The sequence below is a fragment of the Oncorhynchus keta genome, chromosome 1 (assembly GCF_023373465.1).
Source record: "Oncorhynchus keta strain PuntledgeMale-10-30-2019 chromosome 1, Oket_V2, whole genome shotgun sequence".
NCBI classification, from domain to species: Eukaryota; Metazoa; Chordata; class Actinopteri; order Salmoniformes; family Salmonidae; genus Oncorhynchus; species Oncorhynchus keta.
Window position 1 is genome coordinate 5,920,462 of NC_068421.1, and position 27,033 is coordinate 5,947,494.

The 27,033-nt window shown below is 46.2% G+C and overlaps 4 protein-coding genes across 9 annotated transcripts in view; 2 read left to right on the forward strand and 2 right to left on the reverse strand.

The window, feature by feature from the left end:
• Nucleotides 1-5,043, forward strand: part of hnrnpul1 (heterogeneous nuclear ribonucleoprotein U-like 1) — a 46,610-nt gene extending 41,567 nt beyond the window's left edge. For all 6 annotated transcript variants that reach the window (XM_052471880.1, XM_052471909.1, XM_052471897.1 and 3 more), the window contains 2 exons: nt 3,197-3,367; nt 4,808-5,043. In XM_052471880.1, the coding sequence (XP_052327840.1) occupies nt 3,197-3,367; nt 4,808-4,960 (324 nt within the window). In that variant the 3' untranslated portion in view covers nt 4,961-5,043. The remainder of the gene's footprint in view (nt 1-3,196; nt 3,368-4,807) is intronic.
• Nucleotides 5,044-12,345: 7,302 nt separating this feature from the next.
• On the reverse strand, nt 12,346-16,967 carry LOC127909162 (uncharacterized). The gene is made up of 4 exons (XM_052469238.1): nt 16,893-16,967; nt 15,839-15,896; nt 15,479-15,688; nt 12,346-13,757 (listed from the first exon to the last, which is right to left on the reverse strand). The coding sequence occupies exons 1-4, from the start codon at nt 16,965-16,967 to the stop codon at nt 13,075-13,077; spliced, it is 1,026 nt and encodes a 341-aa protein (XP_052325198.1). The 3' UTR covers nt 12,346-13,074.
• LOC127909163 (uncharacterized) lies at nt 16,850-23,598 on the forward strand. The gene is made up of 7 exons (XM_052469254.1): nt 16,850-17,325; nt 17,659-17,724; nt 18,849-18,980; nt 19,247-19,523; nt 19,586-19,638; nt 19,905-20,228; nt 23,561-23,598. The coding sequence occupies exons 1-7, from the start codon at nt 17,244-17,246 to the stop codon at nt 23,596-23,598; spliced, it is 972 nt and encodes a 323-aa protein (XP_052325214.1). The 5' UTR covers nt 16,850-17,243.
• The window catches only part of rasgrp4 (RAS guanyl releasing protein 4), a 77,879-nt gene continuing 73,094 nt past the window's right edge, over nt 22,249-27,033 (reverse strand). Inside the window, 1 exon segment of the mRNA XM_052472193.1 lies at nt 22,249-25,845. Coding sequence (XP_052328153.1) covers nt 25,732-25,845 — 114 coding nt within the window. The 3' untranslated portion in view covers nt 22,249-25,731.

Below are 27,033 nucleotides of genomic sequence, written 5' to 3' on the forward strand. Positions count from 1 at the left end.
TTAGTAAACTACCCCAGGACCCTACTGTATTAATAAACTACCCCAGGACCCTACTGTATTAGTAAACTACCCCAGGACCCTACTGTATTAGTAAACTACCCCAGGACCCTACTGTATTAGTAAACTACCCCAGGACCATACTGTATTAATAAACTACCCCAGGACCCTACTGTATTAGTAAACTACCCCAGGACCCTACTGTATTAATAAACTACCCCAGGAACCTACTGTATTAGTAAACTACCCCAGGACCCTACTGTATTAATAAACTACCCCAGGACCCTAGTGTATTAATAAACTACCCCAGGACCCTACTGTATTAGTAAACTACCCCAGGACCCTACTGTATTAGTAAACTACCCCAGGACCCTACTGTATTAGTAAACTACCCCAGGACCCTACTGTATTAGTAAACTACCCCAGGACCCTACTGTATTAGTAAACTACCCCCAGGACCCTACTGTATTAATAAACTACCCCAGGACCCTACTGTATTAGTAAACTACCCCAGGACCCTACTGTATTAATAAACTACCCCAGGACCCTACTGTATTAATAAACTACCCCAGGACCCTACTATATTAATAAACTACCCCAGGAACCTACTGTATTAATAAACTACCCCAGGACCCTACTGTATTAGTAAACTACCCCAGGAACCTACTGTATTAGTAAACTACCCCAGGACCCTACTGTATTAATAAACTACCCCAGGACCCTACTGTATTAGTAAACTACCCCAGGACCCTACTGTATTAGTAAACTACCCCAGGACCCTACTGTATTAATAAACTACCCCAGGACCCTACTGTATTAATAAACTACCCCAGGACCCTACTGTATTAATAAACTACCCCAGGACCCTACTGTATTAATAAACTACCCCAGGACCCTACTGTATTAATAAACTACCCCAGGACCCTACTGTATTAGTAAACTACCCCAGGACCCTACTGTATTAATAAACTACCCCAGGACCCTACTGTATTAATAAACTACCCCAGGACCCTACTGTATTAATAAACTACCCCAGGACCCTACTGTATTAATAAACTACCCCAGGACCCTACTGTATTAATAAACTACCCCAGGACCCTACTGTATTAGTAAACTACCCCAGGACCCTACTGTATTAATAAACTACCCCAGGACCCTACTGCATTACCCTAATGTACCCCAGGACCCTACTGTATTAATAAACTACCCCAGGACCCTACTGTATTACCCTAATGTACCCCAGGACCCTACTGTATTAATAAACTACCCCAGGACCCTACTGTATTAATAAACTACCCCAGGACCCTACTGTATTAATAAACTACCCCAGGACCCTACTGTATTACCCTAATGTACCCCAGGACCCTACTGTATTAATAAACTACCCCAGGACCCTACTGTATTACCCTAATGTACCCCAGGACCCTACTGTATTACCCTAATGTACCCCAGGACCCTACTGTATTAATAAACTACCCCAGGACCCTACTGTATTACCCTAATGTACCCCAGGACCCTACTGTATTAATAAACTACCCCAGGACCCTACTGTATTACCCTAATGTACCCCAGGACCCTACTGTATTAATAAACTACCCCAGGACCCTACTGTATTAATAAACTACCCCAGGACCCTACTGTATTACCCTAATGTACCCCAGGACCCTACTGTATTAATAAACTACCCCAGGACCCTACTGTATTACCCTAATGTACCCCAGGACCCTACTGTATTAATAAACTACCCCAGGACCCTACTGTATTACCCTAATGTACCCCAGGACCCTACTGTATTAATAAACTACCCCAGGACCCTACTGTATTACCCTAATGTACCCCAGGACCCTACTGTATTAATAAACTACCCCAGGACCCTACTGTATTACCCTAATGTACCCCAGGACCCTACTGTATTAATAAACTACCCCAGGACCCTACTGTATTAATAAACTACCCCAGGACCCTACTGTATTACCCTAATGTACCCCAGGACCCTACTGTATTAATAAACTACCCCAGGACCCTACTGTATTACCCTAATGTACCCCAGGACCCTACTGTATTAATAAACTACCCCAGGACCCTACTGTATTACCCTAATGTACCCCAGGACCCTACTGTATTAATAAACTACCCCAGGACCCTACTGTATTAATAAACTACCCCAGGACCCTACTGTATTAATAAACTACCCCAGGACCCTACTGTATTAATAAACTACCCCAGGACCCTACTGTATTAATAAACTACCCCAGGACCCTACTGTATTAATAAACTACCCCAGGACCCTACTGTATTAATAAACTACCCCAGGACCCTACTGTATTACCCTAATGTACCCCAGGACCCTACTGTATTAATAAACTACCCCAGGACCCTACTGTATTAATAAACTACCCCAGGACCCTACTGTATTACCCTAATGTACCCCAGGACCCTACTGTATTAATAAACTACCCCAGGACCCTACTGTATTACCCTAATGTACCCCAGGACCCTACTGTATTAATAAACTACCCCAGGACCCTACTGTATTAATAAACTACCCCAGGACCCTACTGTATTAATAAACTACCCCAGGACCCTACTGTATTACCCTAATGTACCCCAGGACCCTACTGTATTAATAAACTACCCCAGGACCCTACTGTATTAATAAACTACCCCAGGACCCTACTGTATTACCCTAATGTACCCCAGGACCCTACTGTATTAATAAACTACCCCAGGACCCTACTGTATTACCCTAATGTACCCCAGGACCCTACTGTATTAATAAACTACCCCAGGACCCTACTGTATTAATAAACTACCCCAGGACCCTACTGTATTAATAAACTACCCCAGGACCCTACTGTATTAATAAACTACCCCAGGACCCTACTGTATTAATAAACTACCCCAGGACCCTACTGTATTAATAAACTACCCCAGGACCCTACTGTATTAATAAACTACCCCAGGACCCTACTGTATTACCCTAATGTACCCCAGGACCCTACTGTATTAATAAACTACCCCAGGACCCTACTGTATTACCCTAATGTACCCCAGGACCCTACTGTATTAATAAACTACCCCAGGACCCTACTGTATTACCCTAATGTACCCCATATTTTTGGTTAACGTTGAATAGTTTAAAAGTAGTAATGGAGTCTGTTTTCGTTATCCGACATGCTTCTCTTTCTCTCTCCTCCAGAGTTACAACCCCAGCAGCTATAATCAAGGCAACTACCAACAGGGTTACAACTACGGCAGCTCCAGTCAGTACCCAGGATACGGCCAAACTCAGAGTTACAGCGAGTCTACGCCAGCTGCCGCAGGACAGACCTACAGCCAACAGCAGAACTACAACCAGCAGTACCAGCAGGTAGTTACAATAGCAACCGACAGTACCCGCAGGTAGCTACCATAGCAACCAGCGGTACCCGTCGGTAGTTACCATAGCAACCGGCAGTGCCCGCGTGTAGTTACCATAGCAACCAGCAGTACCGGCAGGTAGTTACCATAGTAGCAACAACGGTAGTATACCAGGATTCAGGTGAACTTGGGTAACCCTGCTACAGCTAACCTCCAGTATCAGCCTGAAGTTATAGGATAGGGTATTTAATCATTTTAGAAACTTCAGCTGGATAGGGTATTTAATCACTGAGAGATAGGGTATTTAATCACTGAGAGATAGGGTATTTAATCACTGAGAGATAGGGTATTTATTCACTGAGAGATAGGGTATTTAATCACTGAGAGATAGATAGGGTATTTAATCACTGAGAGATAGGGTATTTAATCACTGAGAGATAGGGTATTTAATCACTGAGAGATAGGGTATTTATTCACTGAGAGATAGGGTATTTAATCACTGAGAGATAGATAGGGTATTTAATCACTGAGAGATAGATAGGGTATTTAATTACTGAGAGATAGGGTATTTAATCACAGAGAGATAGGGTATTTAATCACTGAGAGATAGGGTATTTAATCACTGAGAGATAGGGTATTTATTCACTGAGAGATAGGGTATTTATTCACTGAGAGATAGGGTATTTAATCACTGAGAGATAGGGTATTTAATCACTGAGAGATAGGGTATTTAATCACTGAGAGGGTATTTATTCACTGAGAGATAGGGTATTTATTCACTGAGAGATAGGGTATTTAATCACTGAGAGATAGGGTATTTAATCACTGAGAGATAGGGTATTTATTCACTGAGAGATAGGGTATTTAATCACTGAGAGATAGGGTATTTAATCACTGAGAGATAGGGTATTTATTCACTGAGAGATAGGGTATTTAATCACTGAGAGGGTATTTAATTACTGAGAGATAGATAGGGTATTTAATTACTGAGAGATAGGTATTTAATCACAGAGAGATAGGGTATTTATTCACTGAGAGATAGGGTATTTATTCACTGAGAGATAGGGTATTTAATCACTGAGAGATAGGGTATTTAATCACTGAGAGATAGGGTATTTATTCACTGAGAGATAGGGTATTTAATCACTGAGAGATAGATAGGGTATTTAATTACTGAGAGATAGGGTATTTAATCACAGAGAGATAGGGTATTTAATTACTGAGAGATAGGGTATTTAATCACTGAGAGATAGGGTATTTAATCACTGAGAGATAGGGTATTTAATTACTGAGAGATAGGGTATTTAATCACTGAGAGATAGGGTATTTAATCACTGAGAGATAGGGTATTTAATTACTGAGAGAGGGTATTTAATCACTGAGAGAGGGTATTTAATCACTGAGAGATAGGATATTTAATCACTGTATTGCCTCTCTCTTTCTCTCGCAGTATGCCCAGCAGTGGCAGCAGTACTACCAGAACCAGTCTCAGTGGAACCAGTACTACGGCCAGTATGGGAACTATGCCGGCCAGTGGCAGGGTCAACAAGGTCAGGGTTCACAGGGGCGTGGAGGTCAGGGGGCATCAGGTTCCTCCCAGTAACCTCTGACCTCTAACCTTTACAGCAGGGGTCAACGAAAAGCGGTTTATGCCCCACAATAAAATTAATTTTTCCCACCAAAAAATGTTTGTTTTTTTATTTGAGGCGGGGGAGCTCATCGACGTCACACACACTTCACACAGCAGCTTACTTCTAGCCAGCGGTAACCCGGTGTGTCTGGGTCCTTTTTTAATTGACTGTGCCAACGTGTAGAGTAGATCAGACATGTAGAGAAACATCTTCCTCTGAACTATGCCTGAATGTGGATGTACTGTCTGTCTGTCTGTCTGTCTGTCTGTCTGTCTGTCTGTCTGTCTGTCTGTCTGTCTGTCTGTCCGTCTGTATCTCTCTCTCTCTCTCTGTCTGTCTGTCTGTCTGTCTGTCTGTCTGTCTGTCTGTCTGTCTGTATCTCTGTCTGTATCTCTGTCTGTATCTCTGTCTGTCTGTATCTCTGTCTGTCTGTATCTCTGTCTGTCTGTATCTCTGTCTGTCTGTATCTCTGTCTGTATCTCTGTCTGTCTGTATCTCTGTCTGTCTGTATCTCTGTCTGTATCTCTGTCCTGTTGTGTGTGGTCCCCCCCCCCTCTGCTGTCTGTATCGCTGTCCTGTTGTGTGTGGTCCCCCCTCCTCTGCTGTCTGTATCTCTGTCTGTATCTCTGTCCTGTTGTGTGTGGTCCCCCCTCCTCTGCTGTCTGTATCTCTGCCTGTATCTCTGTCCTGTTGTGTGTGGTCCCCCCTCCTCTGCTGTCTGTATCGCTGTCCTGTTGTGTGTGGTCCCCCCCCTCCTCTGCTGTCTGTATCTCTGTCCTGTTGTGTGTGGTCCCCCCTCCTCTGCTGTCTGTATCTCTGCCTGTATCTCTGTCCTGTTGTGTGTGGTCCCCCCTCCTCTGCTGTCTGTATCGCTGTCCTGTTGTGTGTGGTCCCCCCTCCTCTGCTGTCTGTATCTCTGCCTGTATCTCTGTCCTGTTGTGTGTGGTCCCCCCTCCTCTGCTGTCTGTATCTCTGCCTGTATCTCTGTCCTGTTGTGTGTGGTCCCCCCTCCTCTGCTGTCTGTATCTCTGCCTGTATCGCTGTCCTGTTGTGTGTGGTCCCCCCTCCTCTGCTGTCTGTATCTCTGTCTGTATCGCTGTCCTGTTGTGTGTGGTCCCCCCTCCTCTGCTGTCTGTATCTCTGCCTGTATCGCTGTCCTGTTGTGTGTGGTCCCCCCTCCTCTGCTGTCTGTATCTCTGTCTGTATCTCTGTCCTGTTGTGTGTGGTCCCCCCTCCTCTGCTGTCTGTATCTCTGTCTGTATCTCTGTCCTGTTGTGTGTGGTCCCCCCTCCTCTGCTGTCTGTATCTCTGTCCTGTTGTGTGTGGTCCCCCCCTCCTCTGCTGTCTGTATCTCTGTCCTGTTATGTGTGGTCCCCCTCCTCTGCTGTCTATCTCTGTCTGTATCTCTGTCCTGTTGTGTGTGGTCCCCCCTCCTCTGCTGTCTATCTCTGTCTGTATCGCTGTCCTGTTGTGTGTGGTCCCCCTCCTCTGCTGTCTATCTCTGTCTGTATCTCTGTCCTGTTGTGTGTGGTCCCCCTCCTCTGCTGTCTATCTCTGTCTGTATCTCTGTCCTGTTGTGTGTGGTCCCCCTCTGCTGTCTATCTCTGTCTGTATCTCTGTCCTGTTGTGTGTGGTCCCCCCCTCCTCTGCTGTCTGTATCGCTGTCCTGTTGTGTGTGGTCCCCCTCCTCTGCTGTCTGTATCTCTGTCTGTATCGCTGTCCTGTTGTGTGTGGTCCCCCCTCCTCTGCTGTCTGTATCTCTGCCTGTATCGCTGTCCTATTGTGTGTGGTCCCCCCTCCTCTGCTGTCTGTATCTCTGCCTGTATCGCTGTCCTGTTGTGTGTGGCCCCCCCTCCTCTGCTGTCTGTATCTCTGTCCTGTTGTGTGTGGTCCCCCCTCCTCTGCTGTCTGTATCTCTGTCTGTATCTCTGTCCTGTTGTGTGTGGTCCCCCTCCTCTGCTGTCTGTATCTCTGTCTGTATCGCTGTCCTGTTGTGTGTGGTCCCCCCTCCTCTGCTGTCTGTATCTCTGCCTGTATCGCTGTCCTGTTGTGTGTGGTCCCCCCTCCTCTGCTGTCTGTATCTCTGTCTGTATCTCTGTCCTGTTGTGTGTGGTCCCCCTCCTCTGCTGTCTGTATCTCTGTCTGTATCTCTGTCCTGTTGTGTGTGGTCCCCCCCTCCTCTGCTGTCTGTATCTCTGCCTGTATCGCTGTCCTGTTGTGTGTGGTCCCCCCTCCTCTTTTGCTGTCTGTATCTCTGCCTGTATCTCTGTCCTGTTGTGTGTGGTCCCCCCTCCTCTGCTGTCTGTATCTCTGTCTGTATCTCTGTCCTGTTGTGTGTGGTCCCCCCTCCTCTGCTGTCTGTATCTCTGCCTGTATCGCTGTCCTGTTGTGTGTGGTCCCCCCCTCCTCTGCTGTCTGTATCTCTGCCTGTATCGCTGTCCTGTTGTGTGTGGTCCCCCCCTCCTCTGCTGTCTGTATCTCTGCCTGTATCGCTGTCCTGTTGTGTGTGGTCCCCCTCTGCTGTCTGTATCTCTGTCTGTATCTCTGTCCTGTTGTGTGTGGTCCCCCCCTCCTCTGCTGTCTGTATCTCTGTCTGTATCTCTGTCCTGTTGTGTGTGGTCCCCCCCTCCTCTGCTGTCTGTATCTCTGCCTGTATCGCTGTCCTGTTGTGTGTGGTCCCCCTCCTCTTTTGCTGTCTGTATCGCTGTCCTGTTGTGTGTGGTCCCCCCCTCCTCTGCTGTCTATCTCTGTCTGTATCTCTGTCCTGTTGTGTGTGGTCCCCCCTCCTCTGCTGTCTATCTCTGTCTGTATCTCTGTCCTGTTGTGTGTGGTCCCCCCTCCTCTGCTGTCTGTATCTCTGTCCTGTTGTGTGTGGTCCCCCTCCTCTGCTGTCTGTATCTCTGTCCTGTTGTGTGTGGTCCCCCTCCTCTGCTGTCTGTATCTCTGTCTGTATCGCTGTCCTGTTGTGTGTGGTCCCCCCTCTGCTGTCTGTATCTCTGTCCTGTTGTGTGTGGTCCCCCTCCTCTGCTGTCTGTATCTCTGTCCTGTTGTGTGTGGTCCCCCTCCTCTGCTGTCTGTATCTCTGTCTGTATCGCTGTCCTGTTGTGTGTGGTCCCCCTCCTCTGCTGTCTGTATCTCTGTCTGTATCTCTGTCCTGTTGTGTGTGGTCCCCCTCTGCTGTCTGTATCTCTGTCTGTATCGCTGTCCTATTGTGTGTGGTCCCCCCTCCTCTGCTGTCTGTATCGCTGTCCTGTTGTGTGTGGTCCCCCTCTGCTGTCTGTATCTCTGTCCTGTTGTGTGTGGTCCCCCCTCTGCTGTCTGTATCTCTGTCTGTATCTCTGTCCTGTTGTGTGTGGTCCCCCCTCTGCTGTCTGTATCTCTGCCTGTATCTCTGTCCTGTTGTGTGTGGTCCCCCTCCTCTGCTGTCTGTATCGCTGTCCTGTTGTGTGTGGTCCCCCCTCTGCTGTCTGTATCTCTGCCTGTATCTCTGTCCTGTTGTGTGTGGTCCCTCCTCCTCTGCTGTCTGTATCTCTGTCCTGTTGTGTGTGGTCCCCCCCTCTGCTGTCTGTATCTCTGTCTGTATCGCTGTCCTGTTGTGTGTGGTCCCCCTCTGCTGTCTGTATCGCTGTCCTGTTGTGTGTGGTCCCCCCTCCTCTGCTGTCTGTATCTCTGTCCTGTTGTGTGTGGTCCCCCCCTCTGCTGTCTGTGTCTCTGTCTGTATCGCTGTCCTGTTGTGTGTGGTCCCCCCTCTGCTGTCTGTATCGCTGTCCTGTTGTGTGTGGTCCCCCTCCTCTGCTGTCTGTATCTCTGTCCTGTTGTGTGTGGTCCCCCCTCCTCTGCTGTCTGTATCTCTGTCCTGTTGTGTGTGGTCCCCCCTCTGCTGTCTGTATCTCTGTCTGTATCGCTGTCCTGTTGTGTGTGGTCCCCCCTCTGCTGTCTGTATCGCTGTCCTGTTGTGTGTGGTCCCCCCCTCCTCTGCTGTCTGTATCGCTGTCCTGTTATGTGTGGTCCCCCCTCCTCTGCTGTCTGTATCTCTGTCCTGTTGTGTGTGGTCCCCCCTCCTCTGCTGTCTGTATCTCTGTCTGTATCTCTGTCCTGTTGTGTGTGGTCCCCCCTCCTCTGCTGTCTGTATCTCTGTCTGTATCTCTGTCCTGTTGTGTGTGGTCCCCCCTCCTCTGCTGTCTGTATCTCTGTCCTGTTGTGTGTGGTCCCCCTCCTCTGCTGTCTGTATCTCTGTCTGTATCTCTGTCCTGTTGTGTGTGGTCCCCCCTCCTCTGCTGTCTGTATCGCTGTCCTGTTGTGTGTGGTCCCCCCTCCTCTGCTGTCTGTATCTCTGTCCTGTTGTGTGTGGTCCCCCCTCCTCTGCTGTCTGTATCTCTGCCTGTATCGCTGTCCTGTTGTGTGTGGTCCCCCCCTCCTCTGCTGTCTGTATCTCTGCCTGTATCGCTGTCCTGTTGTGTGTGGTCCCCCCTCCTCTGCTGTCTGTATCTCTGTCTGTATCGCTGTCCTGTTGTGTGTGGTCCCCCCCTCCTCTGCTGTCTGTATCTCTGCCTGTATCGCTGTCCTGTTGTGTGTGGTCCCCCCTCCTCTGCTGTCTGTATCGCTGTCCTGTTGTGTGTGGTCCCCCTCCTCTGCTGTCTGTATCTCTGTCTGTATCGCTGTCCTGTTGTGTGTGGTCCCCCCTCCTCTGCTGTCTGTATCGCTGTCCTGTTGTGTGTGGTCCCCCCTCCTCTGCTGTCTGTATCTCTGCCTGTATCGCTGTCCTGTTGTGTGTGGTCCCCCCCTCCTCTGCTGTCTTCACGTCCTGCTCATTAGAAACACCTTATTTACAACAGTCTTCAGTTGGAGGTTGGTAATGTTGTTGTTTTAGTCATCCTGGTAGATATTTACATGATGTAAAAGAGGATCAGATGAGGATTCAATCTGTTAATAGTATTTTATGATCTGCGGTTTGTCCACTGGTTTGTCCACTAGTTAGTCCATTGGTGTGTCCACTAGTGTGTCCACTGGTTTGTCAACTGGTTTGTCCACTGGTGTGTCCACTAGTGTGTCCACTGGTTTGTCCACTAACAGCAGAATGTGTGTCCACTAGTTATTCCACTAGTTAGTCCACTGGTTTGTCCACTAACAGCAGAATGTTAGTCCACTGGTTTGTCCACTAACAGCAGAATGTTAGTCCACTAGTTAGTCCACTGGTTTGTCCACTGGTTAGTCCACTGGTTTGTCCACTAGTTAGTCCACTGGTTTGTCCACTAACAGCAGAATGTTAGTCCACTGGTTTGTCCACTAACAGCAGAATGTTAGTCCACTAGTTAGTCCACTGGTTTGTCCACTGGTTTGTCCACCAGTTTGTCCACTAACAGCAGAATGTTAGTCCACTAGTTAGTCCACTGGTTTGTCCACTAGTTTGTCCAGTAGTTAGTCCACTGGTTTGTCCAGTAGTTAGTCCACTAGTTAGTCCACTAACAGCAGAATGTTAGTCCACTAGTTAGTCCACTAGTTAGTCCACTAGTTTGTCCACTAGTTAGTCCACTGGTTTGTCCACTAGTTTGTCCTGTAGTTAGTCCACTGGTTTGTCCACTAGTTTGTCCAGTAGTTAGTCAACTAGTTAGTCCACTAACAGCAGAATGTTAGTCCACTAGTTAGTCCATTAGTTTGTCCACTAACAGCAGAATGTTAGTCCACTAGTTAGTCCACTAGTTTGTCCACTAGTTAGTCCACTAGTTAGTCCACTGGTTTGTCCACTAGTTAGTCCACTGGTTTGTCCAGTAGTTAGTCCACTGGTTTGTCCAGTAGTTAGTCAACTAGTTAGTCCACTAACAGCAGAATGTTAGTCCACTAGTTTGTCCACTAGTTTGTCCACTAGTTAGTCCACTAGTTAGTCCACTAACAGCAGAATGTTAGTCCACTAGTTAGTCCACTAGTTTGTCCACTAGTTAGTCCACTAGTTTGTCCACTAGTTAGTCCACTGGTTTGTCCACTAGTTAGTCCACTGGTTTGTCCACTAGTTTGTCCAGTAGTTAGTCCACTGGTTTGTCCAATAGTTAGTCAACTAGTTAGTCCACTAACAGCAGAATGTTAGTCCACTAGTTTGTCCACTAGTTTGTCCACTAGTTTGTCCACTAGTTAGTCCACTAGTTAGTCCACTAGTTTGTCCACTAGTTTGTCCACTAGTTAGTCCACTAGTTTGTCCACTAGTTTGTCCACTAGTTTGTCCACTAGTTAGTCCACTAGTTAGTCCACTAGTTTGTCCACTAGTTAGTCCACTAGTTTGTCCACTAGTTAGTCCACTAGTTTGTCCACTAGTTTGTCCACTAGTTAGTCCACTAGTTAGTCCACTAGTTTGTCCACTAGTTAGTCCACTAGTTTGTCCACTAGTTAGTCCACTAGTTTGTCCACTAGTTTGTCCACTAGTTTGTCCACTAGTTAGTCCACTAGTTAGTCCACTAGTTTGTCCACTAGTTAGTCCACTAGTTAGTCCACTAACAGCAGAATGTTAGTCCACTAGTTAGTCCACTAGTTTGTCCACTAGTTAGTCCACTAGTTTGTCCACTAGTTAGTCCACTGGTTTGTCCACTAGTTAGTCCACTGGTTTGTCCACTAGTTTGTCCAGTAGTTAGTCCACTGGTTTGTCCAATAGTTAGTCAACTAGTTAGTCCACTAACAGCAGAATGTTAGTCCACTAGTTTGTCCACTAGTTTGTCCACTAGTTTGTCCACTAGTTAGTCCACTAGTTAGTCCACTAGTTTGTCCACTAGTTTGTCCACTAGTTAGTCCACTAGTTAGTCCACTAGTTTGTCCACTAGTTAGTCCACTAGTTTGTCCACTAGTTTGTCCACTAGTTTGTCCACTAGTTAGTCCACTAGTTTGTCCACTAGTTTGTCCACTAGTTTGTCCACTAGTTTGTCCACTAGTTAGTCCACTAGTTAGTCCACTAGTTTGTCCACTAGTTTGTCCACTAGTTAGTCCACTAGTTAGTCCACTAGTTTGTCCACTAGTTAGTCCACTAGTTTGTCCACTAGTTTGTCCACTAGTTTGTCCACTAGTTAGTCCACTAGTTAGTCCACTAGTTTGTCCACTAGTTTGTCCACTAGTTAGTCCACTAGTTAGTCCACTAGTTTGTCCACTAGTTTGTCCACTAGTTTGTCCACTAGTTAGTCCACTAGTTAGTCCACTAGTTTGTCCACTAGTTAGTCCACTAGTTAGTCCACTAGTTAGTCCACTAGTTAGTCCACTAGTTAGTCCACTAGTTAGTCCACTAGTTTGGCCACTCAGTTGTTTTGTTTATTGCAGCAACCCTTTTTTTTATTGTTGTAAAAAAAATGTTTAATGTTAAAATGTTTGACTTTGTGTTGAATCCTGTCAGAATGTGTTTTTATTGGACAACAACAACAATAATATGATAACAATACAACAGATGAATGAACCCCTCCCTATACGATGTCTGTTTCATTACTGAAGTGTAAACGATTTAGTTTCGCATTCACATGTTTATATACTGTGTCTCTGTCCGGTAAGTGGTAACACAACACAATAAAACAATTCATTCATAAACCATTCATAAACTAAATGAAGTAGTTTTATGTATTATTTGTAAATCAGTATTTCAAACATAATTAATAAACAAATCACTCGTATAATGTTTCATAAAAACCACCAAGATACTGTTTTTAATATTAATCATAATAAAACACACACACACACAGTCCGGTCCATAGATAGTCTTGGGTATCCAGCCGTCGTAATCTCACCTCGGCTGGTACTGTGCGTCCCAAATGCTTCCCTAGTCCATAGGATATGTCTAGAATATTCCTACTCCGTAACAGGTCTTTTGTAGCTCGGTCGGTAGAGACATGTAATGCCAGGGTAATGAGTTCCATTCCCGGGACCACCCATATGTAAAATGTACGCACACATGACTAAGTCGCTTTGGGTAAATAAATAAAAAATGTCTGCTAAATGGCATATATTGTTATTATTGTTGTGACCAGAGCCCCCCTACTTTGTATGGCTAGTAGATAGTCTTGAAAACCCGAACCTAGGTAACGCCGTGACTAGGGTTTGGTTTCAATGATGGACTCTTTAGTCATAGAAGACCTATGTCACTACCTACGTAGCATAGAAAACCTATGTCACTACCTACGTAGCATAGAGGAACTATGTCACTACCTACGTAGCATAGAGGAACTATGTCACTACCTACGTAGCATAGAAGACCTATGTCACTACCTACGTAGCATAGAAAACCTATGTCACTGCCTACGTAGCATAGAGGAACTATGTCACTACCTACGTAGCATAGAAAACCTATGTCACTACCTACGTAGCATAGAAAACCTATGTCACTACCTACGTAGCATAGAGGAACTATGTCACTACCTACGTAGCATAGAGGAACTATGTCACTACCTACGTAGCATAGAGGAACTATGTCACTACCTACGTAGCATAGAGGAACTATGTCACTACCTACGTAGCATAGAAGAACTCTGTCACTACCTACGTAGCATAGAAAACCTATGTCACTACCTACGTAGCATAGAAAACCTATGTCACTACCTACGTAGCATAGAGGAACTATGTCACTACCTACGTAGCATAGAAGACCTATGTCACTACCTACGTAGCATAGAAAACCTATGTCACTACCTACGTAGCATAGAGGAACTATGTCACTACCTACGTAGCATAGAAAACCTATGTCACTACCTACGTAGCATAGAAAACCTATGTCACTACCTACGTAGCATAGAGGAACTATGTCACTACCTACGTAGCATAGAAGACCTATGTCACTACCTACGTAGCATAGAGGATCCACGTCACTATCTACAGTTGAAGTCGGGAGTTTACATACACTTAGGTTGGAGTCATTAAAACTTGTTTTTCAACCACTCCGCAAATGTCTTGTTAACAAACTATAGTTTTGGCAAGTCGGTTAGGACATCTACTTTGTGCATTGACACAAGTAATTTTTCCAACAATTGTTTACAGACAGATTATTTCACTTATAATTCACTGTATCACAATTCCAGTGGGTCAGAAGTTTACATACACTAAGTTGACTGTGCCTTTAAACAACTTCCAGAAGATGATGTCATGGCTTTAGGAGCTCCTGATAGGCTAATTGACATCATTTGAGTCAATTGGAGGTGTACCTGTGGATGTATTTCAAGACCTACCTTCAAACTCAGTGCCTCTTTGCTTGACATCATGGGAAAATCAAAAGAAATCAGCCAAGATCTCAGAATATAAATTGTCGAGCTCCACAAGTCTGGTCCAACGCCTGAAGGTACCATGCTCATCTGTACAAACAATATTACGCAAGTATAAACACCATGGGACAACACAGCCGTCGTACCGCTCAGGAAGGAGACGAGTTCTGTCTCCAAGAGATGAAAGTACTTTGGTGCGAAAAGTGCAAATCAATCCCAGAACAACAGCAAAGGACCTTGTGAAGATGCTGGAGGAAACAGGTCCAAAAGTATCTATATCCACAGTAAAAACAAGTCCTATATCGACATAACCTGAAAGGCCTCTGAGCAAGGAAGAAGCCACTGCTCTAAAACCTCCATAAAAAGGCCACACTATGGTTTGCAACTGCACATGGGAACAAAGATCGTACTTTTTGGAGAATGTCCTCTGGTCTGATGAAACAAAAATAGAACTGTTTGGCCATAATGACCATCGTTATGTTTGGAGGAAAAAGGGGGAGGCTTGCAAGCCAAAGAACACCATCCCAACCGTGAAGCACGGGGGTGGCAGCATCATGTTGTGGGGGTGCTTTGCTGCAGGAGGGACTGGTGGACTTCACAAAATAGATGGCATCATGAGGTAGGAAAGTTATGTGGATATATTGAAGCAACATCTCAAGGCATCAGTCAGGAAGTTAAAGCTTGGTCGCAAATGGGTCTTCCAAATGGACAATGACCCCAAGCATACTTCCAAAGTTGTGGCAAAATGTCTTAAGGACAACAAAGTCAAGGTATTGGAGTGGCCATCACAAAGCCCTGACCTCAATCCTATAGATAATTTGTGGGCAGAACTTAAAAAGCGTGTGGGAGCAAGAAGACATACAAACCTGACTCAGTTACACCAGCTCTGTCAGGAGGAATGGGCCAGAATTCACCCAACTTATTGTGGGAAGCTTGTGGAAGGCTACCTGAAACGTTTGACCCAAGTTAAACAATTTAAAGGCAATACTACCAAATACTAATTGAGTGTATGTAAACTTCTGACCCACTGGGAATGTGATGAAAGCAATAAAAGCAGAAATAAATCATTCTCTCTACTATTATTCTGACATTTCACATTCTTAAAATAAAGTGGTGATCCTAACTGACCTAAAACGGGATTTTTACTAGGATTAAATGTCAGGAATTGTGAAAAACGGAGTTTAAATGTATTTGGCTAAGGTGTATGTAAACTTCCGACATCAACTGTAGTGTAGCATAGAGGAACTATGTCACTACCTACATAGCATAGAGGACCTACGTAGCATAAAGGAACTATGTCACTACCTATGTAGCATAGAGGAATTATGTCACTACCTACATAGCATAGAGGAATTATGTCACTACCTATGTAGCATAGAGGAATTATGTCACTACCTATGTAATATAGAGGAACTATGTCACTACCTACGTAGCATAGAGGACCTATGTCACTACCTACGTAGCATAGAGGAACTATGTCACTACCTATGTAGCATAGAGGAACTATGTCACTACCTACGTAGCATAGAGGAACTATGTCACTACCTACGTAGCATAGAGGAACTATGTCACTACCTACGTAGCATAGAGAAATTATGTCACTACCTACGTAGCATAGAGTAACTATGTCACTACCTACGTAGCATAGAGGAACTATGTCACTACCTACGTAGCATAGAGGAACTGTCACTACCTACGTAGCATAGAGAAATTATGTCACTACCTACATAGCATAGAGGACCTACGTAGCATAAAGGAACTATGTCACTACCTATGTAGCATAGAGGAACTATGTCACTACCTACGTAGCATAGAGGAACTATGTCACTACCTACGTAGCATAAAGGAACTATGTCACTACCTACGTAGCATAGAGAAATTATGTCACTACCTACATAGCATAGAGGACCTACGTAGCATAAAGGAACAATGTCACTACCTACATAGCATAGAGGAACTATGTCACTACCTATGTAGCATAGAGGAATTATGTCACTACCTATGTAATATAGAGGAACTATGTCACTACCTACATAGCATAGAGAAATTATGTCACTACCTACATAGCATAGAGAAATTATGTCACTACCTACATAGCATAGAGGACCTACGTAGCATAAAGGAACAATGTCACTACCTACGTAGCATAGTGGAACTATGTCACTACCTATGTAGCATAGAGGAATTATGTCACTACCTACGTAGCATAGTGGAACTATGTCTACCTACGTAGCATAGAGGAATTATGTCACTACCTACGTAGCATAGTGGAACTATGTCTACCTACGTAGCATAGAGGAATTATGTCACTACTCTTGAGTAAAATATAAATTAGAACTAGCAAAGAGGAAGATTTTGTAGGTTATTTTTAATGGGTGCATTTCACAAGTGGCAAGTTTGCATCAACTACCTTCACAACTACCTTCACTAAAACACTGCAAACTTTTGCGGCGTTCTAGCCTCCTGTCTGTCTTGTGGTTCGTTTGGTCACCAGAAATCCCCTCCCCCCCTTCCCAGTGATGTAGCTCCTCAATGCCAAAATAATCCATAATTGAAACCAGACCCAAGTCACTGTGTTGCCTAGGGTCAGGTTTTCAAGACTTACCTACCAGCCAAACACAGTAGGACTCTGGTCAAAAGCCCCCCCATTGACGTAGACAGTGACGTAAATCTATCATTGAAGACAGACCCTCGTCACTCCGTTGCCTAGGGTCAAGTCTTCCAGACCAGGTAATGGTCCGGCTATAGGGCATAAGAGTGCCATTTGGGACCCAGTATAGACTCAGTACAGTAGGCCTCATAGTCCCACATCTAATTTCCTTTAAACAAAGAAACACACTGACACCCTAAACTGAGATTAGCAGAGATGCCAGAATATGAACGTGAATTACGACAACGTCGTCATCACATCACAGGGTTTGAAACGTGACTGTAGTTTCACGGATGCAGTCCAGCAGAAACATTAGTATAATCATGTCCCCATGGTGAAGGTGGAAGGGACAGAGAGGTGTTGCATTGTACTACTGACATTAGTATAATCATGTCCCATGGTGAAGGTGGAAGGGACAGAGAGGTGTTGCATTGTACTACTGACATTAGTATAATCATGTCCCGTGGTGAAGGTGGAAGGGACAGAGAGGTGTTGCATTGTACTACTGACATTAGTATAATCATGTCCCCATGGTGAAGGTGGAAGGGACAGAGAGGTGTTGCATTGTACTACTGACATTAGTATAATCATGTCCCGTGGTGAAGGTGGAAGGGACAGAGAGGTGTTGCATTGTACTACTGACATTAGTATAATCATGTCCCCATGGTGAAGGTGGAAGGGACAGAGAGGTGTTGCATTGTACTACTGACATTAGTATAATCATGTCCCGTGGTGAAGGTGGAAGGGACAGAGAGGTGTTGCATTGTACTACTGACATTAGTATAATCATGTCCCCATGGTGAAGGTGGAAGGGACAGAGAGGTGTTGCATTGTACTACTGACATTAGTATAATCATGTCCCATGGTGAAGGTGGAAGGGACAGAGAGGTGTTGCATTGTACTACTGACATTAGTATAATCATGTCCCGTGGTGAAGGTGGAAGGGACAGAGAGGTGTTGCATTGTACTACTGACATTAGTATAATCATGTCCCCATGGTGAAGGTGGAAGGGACAGAGAGGTGTTGCATTGTACTACTGACATTAGTATAATCATGTCCCATGGTGAAGGTGGAAGGGACAGAGAGGTGTTGCATTGTACTACTGACATTAGTATAATCATGTCCCGTGGTGAAGGTGGAAGGGACAGAGAGGTGTTGCATTGTACTACTGACATTAGTATAATCATGTCCCATGGTGAAGGTGGAAGGGACAGAGAGGTGTTGCATTGTACTACTGACATTAGTATAATCATGTCCCGTGGTGAAGGTGGAAGGGACAGAGAGGTGTTGCATTGTACTACTGACATTAGTATAATCATGTCCCATGGTGAAGGTGGAAGGGACAGAGAGGTGTTGCATTGTACTACTGACATTAGTATAATCATGTCCCATGGTGAAGGTGGAAGGGACAGAGAGGTGTTGCATTGTACTACTGACATTAGTATAATCATGTCCCATGGTGAAGGTGGAAGGGACAGAGAGGTGTTGCATTGTACTACTGACATTAGTATAATCATGTCCCATGGTGAAGGTGGAAGGGACAGAGAGGTGTTGCATTGTACTACTGACATTAGTATAATCATGTCCCATGGTGAAGGTGGAAGGGACAGAGAGGTGTTGCATTGTACTACTGACATTAGTATAATCATGTCCCGTGGTGAAGGTGGAAGGGACAGAGAGGTGTTGCATTGTACTACTGACATTAGTATAATCATGTCCCGTGGTGAAGGTGGAAGGGACAGAGAGGTGTTGCATTGTACTACTGACATTAGTATAATCATGTCCCCATGGTGAAGGTGGAAGGGACAGAGAGGTGTTGCATTGTACTACTGACATTAGTATAATCATGTCCCATGGTGAAGGTGGAAGGGACAGAGAGGTGTTGCATTGTACTACTGACATTAGTATAATCATGTCCCATGGTGAAGGTGGAAGGGACAGAGAGGTGTTGCATTGTACTACTGACATTAGTATAATCATGTCCCGTGGTGAAGGTGGAAGGGACAGAGAGGTGTTGCATTGTACTACTGACATTAGTATAATCATGTCCCATGGTGAAGGTGGAAGGGACAGAGAGGTGTTGCATTGTACTACTGACATTAGTATAATCATGTCCCGTGGTGAAGGTGAAAGGGACAGAGAGGTGTTGCATTGTACTACTGACATTAGTATAATCATGTCCCATGGTGAAGGTGGAAGGGACAGAGAGGTGTTGCATTGTACTACTGACATTAGTATAATCATGTCTCATGGTGAAGGTGGAAGGGACAGAGAGGTGTTGCATTGTACTACTGACATTAGTATAATCATGTCCCCATGGTGAAGGTGGAAGGGACAGAGAGGTGTTGCATTGTACTACTGACATTAGTATAATCATGTCCCCATGGTGAAGGTGGAAGGGACAGAGAGGTGTTGCATTGTACTACTGACATTAGTATAATCATGTCCCGTGGTGAAGGTGGAAGGGACAGAGAGGTGTTGCATTGTACTACTGACATTAGTATAATCATGTCCCATGGTGAAGGTGGAAGGGACAGAGAGGTGTTGCATTGTACTACTGACATTAGTATAATCATGTCCCATGGTGAAGGTGGAAGGGACAGAGAGGTGTTGCATTGTACTACTGACATTAGTATAATCATGTCCCATGGTGAAGGTGGAAGGGACAGGTGTTGCATTGTACTACTGACATTAGTATAATCATGTCCCGTGGTGAAGGTGGAAAGGACAGAGAGGTGTTGCATTGTACTACTGACATTAGTATAATCATGTCCCATGGTGAAGGTGGAAGGGACAGAGAGGTGTTGCATTGTACTACTGACATTAGTATAATCATGTCCCGTGGTGAAGGTGGAAGGGACAGAGAGGTGTTGCATTGTACTACTGACATTAGTATAATCATGTCCCCATGGTGAAGGTGGAAGGGACAGAGAGGTGTTGCATTGTACTACTGACATTAGTATAATCATGTCCCGTGGTGAAGGTGGAAGGGACAGAGAGGTGTTGCATTGTACTACTGACATTAGTATAATCATGTCCCCATGGTGAAGGTGGAAGGGACAGAGAGGTGTTGCATTGTACTACTGACATTAGTATAATCATGTCCCGTGGTGAAGGTGGAAAGGACAGAGAGGTGTTGCATTGTACTACTGACATTAGTATAATCATGTCCCATGGTGAAGGTGTAAGGGACAGAGACGTGTTGCATTGTACTACTGACATTAGTATAATCATGTCCCATGGTGAAGGTGTAAGGGACAGAGACGTGTTGCATTGTACTACTGACATTAGTATAATCATGTCCCGTGGTGAAGGTGGAAGGGACAGAGACGTGTTGCATTGTACTACTGACATTAGTATAATCATGTCCCATGGTGAAGGTGGAAGGGACAGAGACGTCATGCCGGGTGGCTTGTTGTATAAGATTTTAAGGCAGTCTTGGGAGGTCCATCTCCACGGGCCTGTCCACTATGGCACCCTATTTACCTATATAGTGCACTACTTTGGTGCGGCAGGGTAGCCTGGTGGTTAGAGTGTGGGACCAGTAACCGAAAGGTTGCAAGAGCGAATCCTCGAAGCTGACAAGGTAAAAAAAAAAAAATGGACGTTCTTCCCCTGAACAAGGCAGTTAACCCACTGTTCCTAGACCAGTTAACCCCACTGTTCCTAGACCAGTTAACCCACTGTTCCTAGACCAGTTAACCCACTGTTCCTAGACCAGTTAACCCCACTGTTCCTAGACCAGTTAACCCACTGTTCCTAGACCAGTTAACCCACTGTTCCTAGACCAGTTAACCCACTGTTCCTAGACCAGTTAACCCACTGTTCCTAGACCAGTTAACCCACTGTTCCTAGACCAGTTAACCCACTGTTCCTAGACCAGTTAACCCCACTGTTCCTAGACCAGTTAACCCACTGTTCCTAGACCAGTTAACCCCACTGTTCCTAGACCAGTTAACCCACTGTTCCTAGACCAGTTAACCCCACTGTTCCTAGACCAGTTAACCCACTGTTCCTAGACCAGTTAACCCCACTGTTCCTAGACCAGTTAATCCACTGTTCCTAGACCAGTTAACCCACTGTTCCTAGACCAGTTAACCCACTGTTCCTAGACCAGTTAACCCCACTGTTCCTAGACCAGTTAATCCACTGTTCCTAGACCAGTTAACCCCACTGTTCCTAGACCAGTTAACCCCACTGTTCCTAGACCAGTTAACCCCACTGTTCCTAGACCAGTTAACCCACTGTTCCTAGACCAGTTAACCCACTGTTCCTAGACCAGTTAACCCACTGTTCCTAGACCAGTTAACCCCACTGTTCCTAGACCAGTTAACCCACTGTTCCTAGACCAGTTAACCCACTGTTCCTAGACCAGTTAACCCACTGTTCCTAGACCAGTTAACCCACTGTTCCTAGACCAGTTAACCCACTGTTCCTAGACCAGTTAACCCACTGTTCCTAGACCAGTTAACCCACTGTTCCTAGACCAGTTAACCCCACTGTTCCTAGACCAGTTAACCCCACTGTTCCTAGACCAGTTAACCCCACTGTTCCTAGACCAGTTAACCCCACTGTTCCTAGACCAGTTAACCCACTGTTCCTAGACCAGTTAACCCACTGTTCCTAGACCAGTTAACCCCACTGTTCCTAGACCAGTTAACCCACTGTTCCTAGACCAGTTAACCCACTGTTCCTAGACCAGTTAACCCCACTGTTCCTAGACCAGTTAACCCCACTGTTCCTAGACCAGTTAACCCCACTGTTCCTAGACCAGTTAACCCACTGTTCCTAGACCAGTTAACCCACTGTTCCTAGACCAGTTAACCCACTGTTCCTAGACCAGTTACCCCACTGTTCCTAGACCAGTTAACCCACTGTTCCTAGACCAGTTAACCCACTGTTCCTAGACCAGTTACCCCACTGTTCCTAGACCAGTTAACCCCACTGTTCCTAGACCAGTTAACCCCACTGTTCCTAGGCCGTCATTGAAAATAAGATTTGATCTTTTAACTGACTTGTCGAGTTAAAAAAAAAAAAAATACCTTTTTGACCAGGGAGTAGTAGTGATCAAATTAGTGCCCTCTATAGGGAATAGGGTGCCATTTGGGATTTTAACCCCTGGTGTTGGTGAAAAGAGCTAGTAGTGATCAAATTAGTGCCCTCTATAGGGAATAGGGTGCCATTTGGGATTTTAACCCCTGGTGTTGGTGAAAAGAGCTAGTAGTGATCAAATTAGTGCCCTCTATAGGGAATAGGGTGCCATTTGGGATTTTAACCCCTGGTGTTGAAGAAAAGAGCTAGTAGTGATCAAATTAGTGCCCTCTATAGGGAATAGGGTGCCATTTGGGATTTTAACCCCTGGTGTTGAAGAAAAGAGCTTAGCACCACAGAACGTTCAAGAATATTCCGAAATTTAAAAAAATACATTATACATCACATAACAGTTAGAATACACTGTATATATTTAGAAAAAACAAAAATAGATTGTAGAAGTCACGGGAAAACGTTTTTTTTGTGTTTTTTTTTTGTTACATTAACTCTACTTAAAAATGATCAGGTTCCATCAATGTGTGTTTATCAAAAATCCATAATACCGTGGCATATTGTAGCACGGGAGGGTCGGAGGTTGAGTCCCAAATCGAAGTATACGAAACAGTGCATTGAGGGTACTATTCGAATGCGTACATATTTTGAAGCATGCATCGATGTAAGCTTCAACAGAAAGCAAATGCAAAGAAATATGATTACAAAAAAAACACAACAAACAAAATGACACACATTCGATTAGAATCAATGGCGGCCATTACTTGAGCTGAAGCGAAAATACAACGCGACTTGGGAATTTAAATGTTAGCTAATCATATACGTTTGCCTGACTACAATATTTTATCTTGCTACGTTAATAAATACAGCCCGTTTTGGCATGGTTACCTTCCTACAGGACCCACTGTAAGGTGAGCGTAGGTCGTAAGCCCATTGTTGTGGTCAATAGAGCTAACTGGCTAACTACTACTGTTAGCTAGCCAGAGAGCCACAAATAATTGTTAGCTTGCTGCCCACGAAGAATTGATATCTATCTTGGATAACATTGGTTTATGTCGTTTTTTTTGCCTGTTATTCTATCTGGTTAGCTACATTATTACGGTAAACATATAGCAATCAATCAATTAAACATATTCATAAAGACATTTTTACATCAGCTGATGTCACAAAGTTCTGTACAGAAACCCAGCCTAAAAACCCCCAAAACAGCAAGCAATGCAGCTAGCTCAGAGTTATGAAGTAAAACATTTGCTTCGTGTATATATTGTTTTTTTTCGTCTCTATTGCCATTATTGTCCTGGCTAGAAGAAGGAATGGGTTAAGTCCATAGTAAATCAATAGGGCTAACTGGCTAGCCACGGGAGGGGAAAAAATGTTAGCTCGCTTACCCACAAAGAATTGACATCGATTGTGTCTTGCATGACATTAGTTTCTGTTCATTTTTTTCCCTGGCTAGCTAGATTACAACTATTCACATATATCTAGCTGATAATTATGAAGTAAAAAGTTAGCTTTGTGTATATCTTCGTCTGTTGTCGTCATTGTCCTGGCTGGAAGGAGGGTCGGTGAATGGGGAGGTGCAGTGTGAGGTAATACAGTCGGGGGAAGTGCACATCTCAAATGGAAAGTAATTATGTGTTCTCCACACTCTCAACCTCAAAAGAACGTCCTGAAGGGAATTCACTCGGGAGAACGTCCTGAAGAGAAAGCACTCGGGAGAACGTCCTGAATAGAAAGCACTCGGGAGAACGTCCTGAAGAGAAAGCACTCGGGAGAACGTCCTGAAGAGAAAGCACTCGGGAGAACGTCCTGAAGAGAGCATGAGTGTGGAGCACGGTAGGATGCATATTGAGAAACAAACCCATTGGCTCTAACACAGCCCACACAAACCCATTGGCTCTAACACAGCCCACACAAACCCATTGGCTCTAACACAGCCCACACAAACCCATTGGCTCTAACACAGCCCACACAAACCCATTGGCTCTAACACAGCCCACACAAACCCATTGGCTCTAACACAGCCCACACAAACCCATTGGCTCTAACACAGCCCACACAAACCCATTGGCTCTAACACAGCCCACACAAACCCATTGGCTCTAACACAGCCCACACAAACCCATTGGCTCTAACACAGCCCACACAAACCCATTGGCTCTAACACAGCCCACACAAACCCATTGGCTCTAACACAGCCCACACAAACCCATTGGCTCTAACACAGCCCACACAAACCCATTGGCTCTAACACAGCCCACACAAACCCATTGGCTCTAACACAGCCCACACAAACCCATTGGCTCTAACACAGCCCACACAAACCCATTGGCTCTAACACAGCCCACACAAACCCATTGGCTCTAACACAGCCCACACAAACCCATTGGCTCTAACACAGCCCACACAAACCCATTGGCTCTAACACAGCCCACACAAACCCATTGGCTCTAACACAGCCCACACAAACCCATTGGCTCTAACACAGCCCACACAAACCCATTGGCTCTAACACAGCCCACACAAACCCATTGGCTCTAACACAGCCCACACAAACCCATTGGCTCTAACACAGCCCACACAAACCCATTGGCTCTAACACAGCCCACACAAACCCATTGGCTCTAACACAGCCCACACAAACCCATTGGCTCTAACACAGCCCACACAAACCCATTGGCTCTAACACAGCCCACACAAACCCATTGGCTCTAACACAGCCCACACAAACCCATTGGCTCTAACACAGCCCACACAAACCCATTGGCTCTAACACAGCCCACACAAACCCATTGGCTCTAACACAGCCCACACAAACCCATTGGCTCTAACACAGCCCACACAAACCCATTGGCTCTAACACAGCCCACACAAACCCATTGGCTCTAACACAGCCCACACAAACCCATTGGCTCTAACACAGCCCACAAACCCATTGGCTCTAACACAGCCCACACAAACCCATTGGCTCTAACACAGCCCACACAAACCCATTGGCTCTAACACAGCCCACACAAACCCATTGGCTCTAACACAGCCCACACAAACCCATTGGCTCTAACACAGCCCACACAAACCCATTGGCTCTAACACAGCCCACACAAACCCATTGGCTCTAACACAGCCCACACAAACCCATTGGCTCTAACACAGCCCACACAAACCCATTGGCTCTAACACAGCCCACACAAACCCATTGGCTCTAACACAGCCCACACAAACCCATTGGCTCTAACACAGCCCACACAAACCCATTGGCTCTAACACAGCCCACACAAACCCATTGGCTCTAACACAGCCCACACAAACCCATTGGCTCTAACACAGCCCACACAAACCCATTGGCTCTAACACAGCCCACACAAACCCATTGGCTCTAACACAGCCCACACAAACCCATTGGCTCTAACACAGCCCACACAAACCCATTGGCTCTAACACAGCCCACACAAACCCATTGGCTCTAACACAGCCCACACAAACCCAGTTTATTTGATGTCTGGATGTGTATGAGTGTGTGTGTCTGTCCTTATGCGCGCGCGTCTGTGTGTCCGTCCGTTCGTGTGTGTGTGTGCGTCCGTTCGTGTGTGTCCGTTCGTGTGTGTGTGTGTCTTTCTGTCTGTTCGTGTGCGTGTCCGTTCGTGTGTGTGTCTGTCCGTCCGTGTGTGTGTGTCTCTGTGTGTGTCCGTTCGTGTGTGTGTGTGTCTGTCCTTCCGTGTGTGTTTGTGTCTGTCCGTTTGTGTGTGTGTCTGTGTGTGTGTGTCTTTCTGTCTGTTCGTGTGCGTGTCCGTTCGTGTGTGTGTGTGTCTGTCCATGGGTATCCAGTGTCCCAGCTCAGTCGGGTTCTCTGCTCTTATCTCTGATCAAGTTGAGTTCCTCCATCTTCTCCTGCAGGAAGGAGGCAGGCATGGAGGAGCCAAGGAATCTCTGGGGCTTCACAACACAGCCCTGGGGGGAGAGAGGGAGGAGAGTCACAACACAGACCTGGGGGGAGAGAGGGAGGAGAGTCACAACACAGCCCTGGGGGGAGAGAGGGAGGAGAGTCACAACACAGCCCTGGGGGGAGAGAGGGAGGAGAGTCACAACACAGACCTGGGGGGAGAGAGGGAGGAGAGTCACAACACAGCCCTGGGGGGAGAGAGGGAGGGTGGGGAGTCACAACATAGACCTGGGGGGAGGGAGAGAGGGAGGAGAGTCACAACACAGCCCTGGGGGGAGAGAGGGAGGGTGGGGAGTCACAACATAGACCTGGGGGGAGGGAGAGAGGGAGGAGAGTCACAACACAGACCTGGGGGGAGGGAGGGAGGGTGGGGAGTCACAACACAGCCCTGGGGGGAGAGAGGGAGGGTGGAGAGTCACAACACAGACCTGGGGGAGAGAGGAGGAGAGGCATAACACAGACCTGGGGGGAGAGAGGGAGGAGAGTCACAACACAGGCCTGGGGGGGAGAGAGGGAGGAGAGTCACAACACAGACCTGGGGGGAGAGAGGAGGAGAGTCATAACACAGACCTGGGGGGAGAGAGGGAGGAGAGTCACAACACAGACCTGGGGGGAGAGAGGGAGGGTGGAGAGTCACAACACAGACCTGGGGGGAGAGAGGGAGGAGAGTCACAAAACAGACCTGGGGGGAGAGGGAGGGTGGAGAGTCACAACACAGACCTGGGGGGAGAGAGGGAGGGTGGGGAGTCACAACACAGCCCTGGGGAGAGAGAGGGTGGAGAGTCACAACACAGACCTGGGGGGAGAGAGGGAGGGTGGAGAGTCACAACACAGACCTGGGGGAGAGAGGGAGGAGAGTCACAACACAGACCTGGGGGGAGAGAGGGAGGAGAGTCACAACACAGACCTGGGGGGAGAGAGGGAGGGTGGAGAGTCACAACACAGACCTGGGGGAGAGAGGGAGGAGAGTCACAAAACAGACCTGGGGGGAGAGAGGGAGGGTGGAGAGTCACAACACAGACCTGGGGGAGAGAGGGAGGAGAGTCACAACACAGACCTGGGGGAGAGAGGGAGGAGAGTCACAACACAGCCCTGGGGGAGAGAGGGAGGGTGGAGAGTCACAACACAGACCTGGGGGGAGAGAGGGAGGAGAGTCACAACACAGACCTGGGGGGAGAGAGGGAGGGTGGGGAGTC

Coding starts and splice junctions, on each gene's coding strand:
- LOC127909162 (XM_052469238.1), bottom strand. CDS start 16,967: ATGGCACTCTTATGCCCTATAGCCGGACCATTACCTGGTCTGGAAGAC. Junction 15,897..16,892: donor TAGGCAACGGAGTGACGAGG/GTCTGTCTTCAA, acceptor TATGCTACGTAG/GTAGTGACAGTTCCTCTATG. Junction 15,689..15,838: donor AGTTCCTCTATGCTACGTAG/GTAGTGACATAG, acceptor TATGCTACATAG/GTAGTGACATAGTTCCTCTA.
- LOC127909163 (XM_052469254.1), top strand. CDS start 17,244: ATGTCCCATGGTGAAGGTGGAAGGGACAGAGAGGTGTTGCATTGTACT. Junction 17,725..18,848: donor AATCATGTCCCATGGTGAAG/GTGGAAGGGACA, acceptor CCCGTGGTGAAG/GTGGAAGGGACAGAGAGGTG. Junction 18,981..19,246: donor AATCATGTCCCGTGGTGAAG/GTGAAAGGGACA, acceptor CCCATGGTGAAG/GTGGAAGGGACAGAGAGGTG.